Source organism: Orbicella faveolata, unplaced genomic scaffold (assembly GCF_042242905.1).
Source record: "Orbicella faveolata isolate gen_17 unplaced genomic scaffold, um_ofav_v1 contig_12, whole genome shotgun sequence".
NCBI lineage: Eukaryota > Metazoa > Cnidaria > Anthozoa > Scleractinia > Merulinidae > Orbicella > Orbicella faveolata.
The window spans coordinates 27,487,666-27,497,850 of record NW_028301539.1 but is presented as its reverse complement, the minus strand read 5'-3'; the positions used below and the strand labels follow the sequence as shown (position 1 = coordinate 27,497,850).

At 38.8% G+C, this 10,185-nt stretch overlaps 1 protein-coding gene across 1 annotated transcript; it reads left to right on the top strand.

The window, feature by feature from the left end:
* Window positions 1–1,081: 1,081 nt before the first annotated feature.
* Window positions 1,082–10,105, top strand: LOC110049377 (uncharacterized). Its single transcript, XM_089283096.1, has 9 exons — window positions 1,082–1,407; window positions 3,295–3,391; window positions 4,447–4,623; window positions 5,075–5,325; window positions 6,128–6,325; window positions 7,140–7,367; window positions 7,876–7,959; window positions 8,402–8,461; window positions 9,341–10,105. The coding sequence occupies exons 1-9, from the start codon at window positions 1,189–1,191 to the stop codon at window positions 9,467–9,469; spliced, it is 1,443 nt and encodes a 480-aa protein (XP_089139222.1). The 5' UTR covers window positions 1,082–1,188; the 3' UTR covers window positions 9,470–10,105.
* The last annotated feature ends 80 nt before the right edge of the window (window positions 10,106–10,185 follow it).

Below are 10,185 nucleotides of genomic sequence, written 5' to 3'. Positions count from 1 at the left end.
CGCGTGCAGTCTAAGGAAATTACCCGCCTTTTTGAACTTGAAAAGCGGTTTATTAAAGTAACAACCTTTACAGTGATGCGCTTTTCAGTGATGTGCAGGCTACAGTCTCGGAGGAGGTGTAAGCTCTTACCAAGAGCCCTCCCGTGCGCCTAACGCTCTCTTCCTATGATCATATATTTCTATTTTTCGCTCGGGTTAGTCTTTGTAGTCTTAATTTTGTTCTTGTTTATTGTCCGGTAATCGGTCCACTGTTGAAACATTGCACTATGTTTTACCGATGTTATGCTTTTCCAATTTTTTTTTTCATTCAAACAAAAAATATACCGCACCGTTCAATTTATCATGCCGACTTAAGTAAATATGTGAAGTTTCATAATAATCCGTTGCAAAAGCAAAAAAATATGTATACGGGATCCCTAACTTGCCAATTTTTACAAAGAAATGTATGCCAGGGGGACAACGCTTCCCCCTGGCACACATTACCTTGTAAGTTTGGGGTCCCTGAGTTTGCAACGGATTATTACAAACCTTCGCAGATTTACTACACCCGGCGTGATGATTTGAACCACGGAGGTGGTTTTTTTTTTTGGATATTTGAAAAATACGAAAAATTGTTGATAGTGTATGACATCGGTAAAAGGCTCAAACTCATCGACCACTGCAATTTTGGTAACGTTGGTTGGCAGAAATATGCCATTTAAAACCCAAAGATGGAAGAACCCGTTTAGCCAAACAAGATCCGAGCAGGTCCTTATATGTGAATTACAGTTAGATTATGAACTGTTGTTATAGAGGCAAAACTACACACACATTCGGTAATCAGTTATGTTAGACTTGTCATATAATGCAGTTGTCACGAGTTGTGAATAAATATTGTGGACAGTATACTGAGTGTATGCTGTAAGGACCAAACTCAAGTTTATCTATCTCCTAGTTAGGCTAAAGTACCAATAACTACTCCAAAATACAAGAACCCATTTTGCCAGACTTCAAAAAATGTAGGTCCATGTAGGTCACACGGGTTCTTACAGCAGAAGTTTCACTGCGTTCCATCGTCACCCTAGAGTGCGCAGACCGAGCCGACCCAGGCCTGGGGCCGACCGTCGTGTTTTTCACAAGACTCGAGACTTCAATATATCCTGTCAAAAGAGAACTTACTGGCTACATTATTTTGCCCACCCATCAACCATGAAAGGACGAGTCATTATTTTCTCGATCACTGGCTGTCCGTTTTGTATGCGAGCCAAGGACAAAATGCAGAAACTTGGCATAGATTACATCGACATCAATTTGGACAACTATCCCGAGCGGCGAGCAGAAGCGAAGGAACGATCGGGCAGGAACACCGTGCCGCAGATATTCTTCAACAACCGACACATCGGCGGCTTCGACGACTTTGATAAATTGGTAAGGGAAGACTTTTTTCTTGGTTTGTGCTATCAAGTTTAAAAAACCACGGTTAGGGTTAACTGCCGTTTGTGGCTTCAATAAAATAGACTTAAGTCCCGTTAAGTCAAGATTTTCCAGTAGAGCATATCAACCCGGAAAAAGTTTAGTTTGCCCTTGAATTTGTAATTTTAATTTTTAACTTTTTTCTCGACGTCTTTGAATGATCTGCATTTTTGAAATATTGCCGAGGCTTAAAAAATACACCATCCGCCAATAATTAGAAACGCTGCCAGAACACTTCGTGCGAATAAATAACTTAAATAAACATAAGCCGATGAAGTTCTGCTCATTCTATAATTTGCTGTAAGCTTATCAAACATGGAGTTTTACGGATTATTCTGGGTTTTTGATGAATTTTGGAACGTAGTTTCTTCCCTAATGTACAGAAAAAAGTTTAAAATATTCCGCTTGCTAACTTTCTTTGGTAGTTTATCAAAATACGAGCTAAAATGTTAGTCAACACTAATATCATGGTGACAGTGCATTTATTTTATATCACCTTAAACAAACAATGATCATTCGAGCGTGACAAACTAGAGTTCATTAAACGTCACCCAGCTAATGCTGTAGTTACAAATGCCCTTCAATAACCCCCTTCAGCCGCTCCCCCTCCTTGAACGAAATCTGGTTATATGTCCCCTCCCTGGCAACCATAGATATGAACCCTGCTCCCGTTTACTTACTAGCATATTAGCAACACCAAACTTCAATTAGAAACAGTGCAGCTTTGAATCAATGCAAATGAAAAAATCCCACATCTGGTAAAATTTGTTCATTCTTCTTTGCTCATTTCTAAACATTCTGTTTGACCACTTATAACCCCCCCCCCACTCCATGTCCCCCCATCCTCTGCCCACCCCACTCCTCCCTGGATATAATTTCCCCTAGTCACGATTCAACACAAATTGAAATGCCATTAAATACACTTCTTACTTTCTTTGCCGATTGGTATGGGTAATCAAATGGTGACGAGTGAAGGAAACAATTTCACGTGTATTTTCTGGAAATTCCTATAATTTCCCAAGCCTTTCTAAAAGGTGTAGGATATTATTAAAATTTTGACAAAGCACAAGTGAAATTATTTCCTAATTTCATGAATAAACCATTTGATCACCTTTTAATGCCATAGGTGACAAATTACGCTTACAATAATTACAATAATTACAAAATTGCTATGGCAACATTTAGCACAAAATTGTTATTATTGTGGGTTTTTGACTAGTTTATTGTATCCAGAAATTTTGTGCTAAATGTTGCCATAGCAATTTTGTAATTTTACGTGTGAAAAGGAATATCAAAGACCATTTTACCATCTTAAGGAAATGCAGCAGTGAACTTGACTGTCTGATATATGAAATGTAATATATATCAGAGAACTAAATAAGCCAGTACTCAATACTCAGTCAGGCTCAAACAGAACAAAACTGTGTTATTTTTTAATTAACATAGTTTCCTATTAGTCACCTAGCCTGTTCCTGTTTTCTTGTCATTTAATTGTAGATCTATTTATAATGCAAACTGACCTACGTGTTTACTTGACAATGACGTCCCGACAATGTCAAAATGTTTTTTATTACTTTCGCTAATTTTGTGTTAAAATTATAATTATTTAATAAGCTTAATAACAGTTATCCACTGTTTCGAAAATATTTCTACCATCATCCTGAAAGCAAAGAGTAACTGTTACTGTATTGGGGTGACATTAGAATGCATGTATGTGACTTAAAACATTAAGCATTTTTTTAATGGAGTTTCATAAGTATATGAATTTTTATTGTCTGCATCTCGTCTGGCAATTTATTCGTTATTTATTGAACCACCTGTCTGTTTCTGCTTTGTTCCAAGACAGAGGCTGAACTTCAAGAGTTAATCAAAGAAGTGGAGGAGAATCCAGCACCTGCAAATGCTCCTCAACCACCCTCCCCAGGAGACTCAGGAAATGGTAAGAGATACTCTGAGACTGTACAATGAATAATACTTAAGAACAGATTGTGATCATTATGTGTGAAAGGTTCTCCTGACTAAGAGTAGTCAGCTAGGCTAAGACGAGTAAAAAATCCAGACTTGGCTTGTAGGTTTTGTATAATTTTGTACTATCTTCTTTACACGCACCTAATGATTTCCAGTTGAACAACTGCGTGCAATTTTACATGCAATATCAAATCCACGGCATGTAACCAGTTTAAGTTACATGCATTTGCATGTTTGGTGCATGTAAAATGTGTTGTCAATGCATGTAATAAGCGTGTAAGCTGCAATCCCTTTGACCTGTACTGTCAGTAAAAAGACAGGTATTCTTACACTGCCTTTTGAAGATCAAACTTGGCATGATTGTCATTTGTGATATTGCACACACAAGTGCTCAACATGGTCATGCAAATTTTCTGTTCCTGGGTTGAGTGGTGATATAAGCTGATATACTTACAGCAGTCTCAAAATAACAGCAATGAGGCAAGTGCAATGTGACAACAATCACGAAGTGGGGGTTGGGGGTGGGACCAAAAACAATGCAAGGGTGCAAAAACTTGAATATTGTGAAATTAGAATAAATATGGACACTCTGGCTTCAAGCAACACTTTGTCAACATTTTGATTTTCAAAATGCCGATTGATATTGCATGGGAAACTTAGACATTGATCAATAATGGAGTTTAATTGACTTAAGCATTTGATATCTTCAAATTATTATATTTATGTCTGGATTTATCAATTCAGGGTTAAAGAAATCATGCCCTGCTTAAGCATCTCCGAAGTAGACGGTATAAAATTTAAAATGAATGTCAGTCTTTTTTTTCTCCACTCTCTTATCTTCCTTTTCTTGCTCTTCTCTCTCTATAGTGGTATTTTTCATTACTTGGAGTGATTTTAAGGCCTTTAGGAGTTGTGAAATCAAAGTGCATTTGATGGCTGTTTTGGTGCAGTCTTGACACGGTTTTCAATCCAGTCATATATGTAATAGTATTCTATGTAATATTGAATATGTTTTGTTATTCATAGCAAAAGAGGGGGAAGAAATCGATTTCACCTGTGAGCTGGATGAATATGCTCAGCTTGTCAAGGACTTCAAAGAAAGTGGTCTTATAAAAGATCGCCGTAAAGGTCTCATACACAGTTACAAGAACTCCTTCATTGGCAAGGAAGCTGTAGATTGGCTTGTCTCATCAAAGAAAGTAGGCAAGTATTATTCTGCAAACTAGGCCTTGGGCAACTTTTGTTTAACTAAACTGCATGTTAAGCAATAGGCTCTATTTGGCGCAAACATTTGTTTGGAATGGATTTTTGTCCAATTGGACATTACATTAATCTGTGCCTACGTTCTAAGCAAGTTTCCACTGATTCAAGCCCACACAAGGTAGTGTAAAAAATTTTCTTCTATCCACTGTTTGCCCTTGACAGGTATAAGGAGCTACTTTTAAACATAGCATATTACTGTATTGTCTGAAGTAATGTACAGATGATGTATCTATTTTGAATCAGATCTGCAGATTGTTTGCAGGTTGAGCTGAACATGGGGCTTTGCAAACTTGCGGTGGTCCCTGTATACCACTTATCACATGCCTAAATGGATCACGTGCTCAATCCACATTGATTACAATGTATTTCTCTCTCAAAATGTCTTCATTAGAAAGAGAAAGAGCGATAGAGATGTGCCGTGAGCTTGTCGAGCGCAACTTTGGTCATAGTTTGGAAAAAGGAAAGGACACAGAGTTCAGGGATGATGACAGCATTTATCGTCTTCTTGAAGATGACGAATCCACCGCATTGAACTCTGGGATGAGCTCCCTGTGTGAACCACGCCCAGCCCCCCAAATTGCCGAAGAGTTGAGGCGGTTGATTCTTAAGCTATACAGCCAATTCTTGTCGAAAGATGGAAAGGTAATCACGATTATATATAGTAAGCTATGGTAGAGCTTAAATTGACTGACATCTCAGTAAAAGTAAATCATCTTTAGCGTCAAGTCAATCAATCAATCAATCAATCAATCAATCAATCAACTTTTATTTTAAAACGATAGTTATATTCAAAGCTACAAAACTTGTGGGGTCGTTTAATAAAGGATCTAATGTGCTAATGGACTCATAAAATGAAAGGTGTTATGGACTCATAAAGTGAAAGGTGCTTATCCGTCGCTGATCCCATCAGAAACTGACTTGTTAGTTACTCCGTGATTGTACTTGCTTGGTGAGCAGAAAGAGAAGAGAATCGTTGTCTTTGAAATCTCGTTTCTTTTTCATCGTATCCGGAAGATTCGGTGTTTATCCAGGATAGCCGTGGAAGGAAAACAAAAGATAATTTATTAGACAATAGTTAGTAGGTTTTTAATTACATTAAGTGTCCCCAATTAGTGCAGGGGTGTTTCCTCTCGGCTAAACATTTCTACGCGTTAATAAAGTTTAAAAAAAGCAAGCCATTCTGCTGTTATGAGAGACGAGTGGTTTGGAGAAAGGAGAAAGAAATTGTTCAGCATTAAACTCTTTCGCAGAAAAAACAAACAAACAAACAAACAAACAAGAAAAACAAAAAACACGCAAAAAAGAAAAGTCATCCATCTTTGGAACTTTTGGTTTCTAACAGCTTAATGCGAATACGGAGTGAACGAAGACTCCAAAGAATTTAAAATACATAGGACATGCTTTACTTTAAGAATAGTAACAATCCTTATGTTATTTCGGACAGGGTGTGGACTATGGGTCCATGGCACAGAGCCAAGAATTCCTGGCGTACATCAAGCACACTGCTGAACTACAGCGCGTTAAACTGGAAGGAATGTCACGGGAGGAGACTCTTGCTTTTTTTATTAATATTTACAATGCTTTGGTTATCCATGCTAATGTGGTGAGAGGACCCCCGGTTAACCTCTGGCAGAGATATAAGGTAAAGTTAAAAAGGCTAGAGGCGCGGCAAAGCAGATTGCCCTACAAAAAAATTTGTCAAATTTCACGTGAAATAAAGCGATATCAAGAATGAAAGTAGCAATCTCGGCTTCTAAAAGATAACCCCAACGCGACATAAAGAAATGACTTTACGTGGTATATTTCACGTTCTGCAAGATCACCTTTAAATCAAAGGGCCGGGGAAATAAAAAATGAACGATTTACAGAGACAGAAGAACGAGCAAGGTCAGGAAAAACAATAAGCTAGAAAGAAATATGGATTGCCGCTAAGATTCGGAAAGATTGGCACGGATTGCCGGAACGACACACGTGTAAACTTTAAGCTAAATTTTAAATTTAGCCGAGAGGTTAAGCATGACGTTTTCAACAAACGGCAAACGGCAAAAATGCAACTTTTGCCGTCTCTCTTCAGCTGCACAGTAGAGTGAAATTATTTGTATTTGCAATGAATAGTAAGAGACGTTATTCCATTTTTGTGTGCTTTATTTACGGATTAGAAGAAAAGAACTCAAAATCAGAAGTTATCTTTGCCGTTTGCCGCCTGCCGTTAACGTCATGCTTAACCTCTTTTTGTTTTCAGCCGGCAAGAACAGTGACGTAGCTTTAAGGTAGTGCAGTTTGTTTCAGTAGTGTTGTGTTTAGCCTGCTACGAACGCAGACGTTGTTCCGGCTGTCGCTAGTCTTATTTTCGACGGAGTTAAGCGACTTCCGGCAATACGTTTGCATTCGCTGACTTTTTGTGTTGGGATAAAGATGAAGTTTTCTTCTGAAAATTTTCATTATTTTTCTTGCAGTTTTTCAACACCATATCCTACACCATCGGAGGTTACTCGTTTGCTCTCAATGAGATCGAAAATGGCGTCCTTCGCTCAAACCGTAAAGCCATTGGTGCTGTGACAAAGCCATTCTCAAAGAGTGATCCAAGATTAAAAGTTGCCTTACCGGCGCCAGAGCCCAAGATTCACTTTGCTCTCGTGTGCGGAGCGAAAAGTTGTCCACCGATAAAGACCTATACATCGGCGGTAATATTTTTTTTATTACGTTTATTTATCCTTTCGCCAGGCTTTTAAGTTACAATTCTAATCATAAGCCTTAGAAAACTTCTCAATTTGGACACTTCGCACCTCCTTTCAATGTTCTTCGATCCCCTCGATTGTTGAAATCTACGCAAACGACATTGCTAGTTGAAGTTGAAGTTTTCCAAGAAACATCGACCAGGATTGCATGAAGTTTTTCCAGAGTAGTTCTGAGGTGAATTGCGGAGCAATTTTTTTCGATAAAATAAATCATCTTTTAAGTGTTCGAGCCCGGTTTCAGATTAACCAATCACACTTGCAATCTCATTAGAATTTATCGTCAGTTTCTAGACAGGATTTGGCCTTTCATTGGTCAAGGGCCGGAATAGCTCGCTTTGCTCGCCGAATTTTGTTTTTTCCGTCCTCGCGGGGAGCCTGTTCGCAGGCTTGGGCGGGACTTGGCTTTATTTTTTTCACTGAGATCTATAGCTTAATGTATTTCCGGATTTCACAGGGAATTGACGAGGAGTTGTCCCTCGCTGCTGAGGCATTCTTGGAAGGTGAAGACGGCTGCGTGCTTAATATGCCAAAAAGAGAGGTAAATCTTTCTGTAGTTGTGCAAATACTTCAAAATAAATTGAGCTTAGTTTGTTGTCTTTCATGTTAGCGCGCTCGACTCCGGTTAAAGCGGTCTGGGTTCGAGCCTTGCCCTGGGGTTATTGGGTTATGTTCTTGGACAAGATACTTAACTCTGAATACTCTCACAGTGCCTCTCTCCACCCGGTGTATAGATGGGTACCGGCGAATTAAATACTGGGGGTAACACTACGATGGACTAGCATTCCATCGAAGGGGGAGTGCAAATACTCCCATCCGCTTAATGCCACGAACACTGGAATAAACTCCGGCAGTATGGGACACTTTGGCACGACACAGACTAATCTGGAAACACAAACAGTTTCCATTAAAGCCAGGAAGCTATAAAAACGACTGAAATATGAAAGGTGTGGTTAACTTGAGGGCACCTATTTTACCTGCAGATTCGACTGAGCAAGATTTTCCAGTGGTACAAGGAAGATTTTGGCTCAGACAACGAAGAGGTAAAGCGGTTTTTATTTTATCCAAGAACCTTTCATTTGGGGGCCTGGGGTAAAATGATAAATAGAATCTCAGAAACCTCCAACATCGTTGGAGTTTAGCGAGTTACTTCGTATACACCATTGGTGTTGACTTTGTCTGTCCCTGTCGATGTGCGTAGAAGTGAGGCTGACTAATATGGGGTCAGAATAGGGGTCTGGGCCGTGAGCCGCATGCAGAATCCGCTTTCTACTGGTTTGGTTCGCAACGGGAAGCCAACTTTTAAAAGATCTTTTAAAAAAGATCTCAAAAACAACTGTATTCAGAACGTTTATCGACTGATACCGGAACTATCGTCAGAGTCTCAGTGGCTGTTAATTCGAGCGAGACGAAAGTCCACACTACGCCGGAGAAATTTTAAAACGGAGGTTCCATTCTAAAAACGCATCAAATGTTTTCCGTCCATACCGCACGCCGCCGAAGAAATTTAAAAACGAAACAATCGCTGGTCATGTTGGATTTGTGTTTGAGGAAAACTTGGTCAGGGAAATCACGTGATTACCGTGATGGGGGGCACCGTGATGCCATCATTTTCGGAAAGCTCCGTTTTCAGTGTTTTTCGTCCACTCGAAAACGAAACTGAAGACGGCTTTTTCCAAACTTCTACGGTTTGAAGAGCGTTTTCGAAAGCTCCGTTTTTGTGACGGATTAGTGTGGACGGTAGGCCTGACCGCAGAAATAAAGCGAATTGATTTTTCAAAGCAGATTTCGGAGAGGAAAATCTTTTTCCATAGAATAGTGGTTCCTTTCAAAGTTATTGTAATGGTATTCAAGAAATTATTCTCCATTTGTGAAGGGTTTTTTACAGCATATTTTGTATTTTTGTGTTTTTCTCATTTCAGCTTGTTCAATTTGTCCTGGCTCATATGGGACAAGGACAGAAGAAAAATCAGCTGGAAGAGCTCTTGATCAGCGGCAATTTTAAAGTCGTCTTCATGAAGTATAACTGGGATTTGAACTCCAAACATTGACACACAAACAGGACAAACAGGGATGTAGCTTAGAGCCACTATTAGCTAATTTGCGGCAGAAAAAGAACTTACCCGGCTTCGGGTAATTCTTAGTGTGTACTGGCTAGAAAAGCCAGCTAAGCTTGTTAATAAGCTGATTATTATTTTTTTTTTCCTTGGCTACATGTCTGGCAGGTAGCTATTTGAGAATTTCTGTAAATAACAACTGACCATCTTAACCATCGTTGTTGCTTTTTGGTTTATTGTTACCAAGAAATTACTCTTAGATAGGGTTTACATGTACAGTAAGCCAATCTTACTCACGTGATCAGCCTAGGAAACTGTTATACTGAGACGTCACTCGATGTAAACGTAAATTTGTACATCTCAGATAAACTGATAAAGGCTTGATGTTCTTTTTGAAACGTCCAGTGAAAAAAATAGTCTGGAAAGTGTTATTATTCATGTAATAATGCTAAATGGTAAGCGCTGTATGAAATAATGATTGCACTCTCTATTTAATCGCCCAGCTGCTACAATATAAGACATGGGACATGTTTGTATTTATCGTACATTTATTTCATGTCCACTAATCTTATTTCAATTGATGTACCACTTATTTAATATGCCAATTAAAACGAATTTTTAAAAATCAAACTGTCTTTTTCTTATTTGCAAAAGGCAAGAGTTTTATCTTGCTAACCATATTTAGTGTATTTTCTCGATTAATCCCTAGT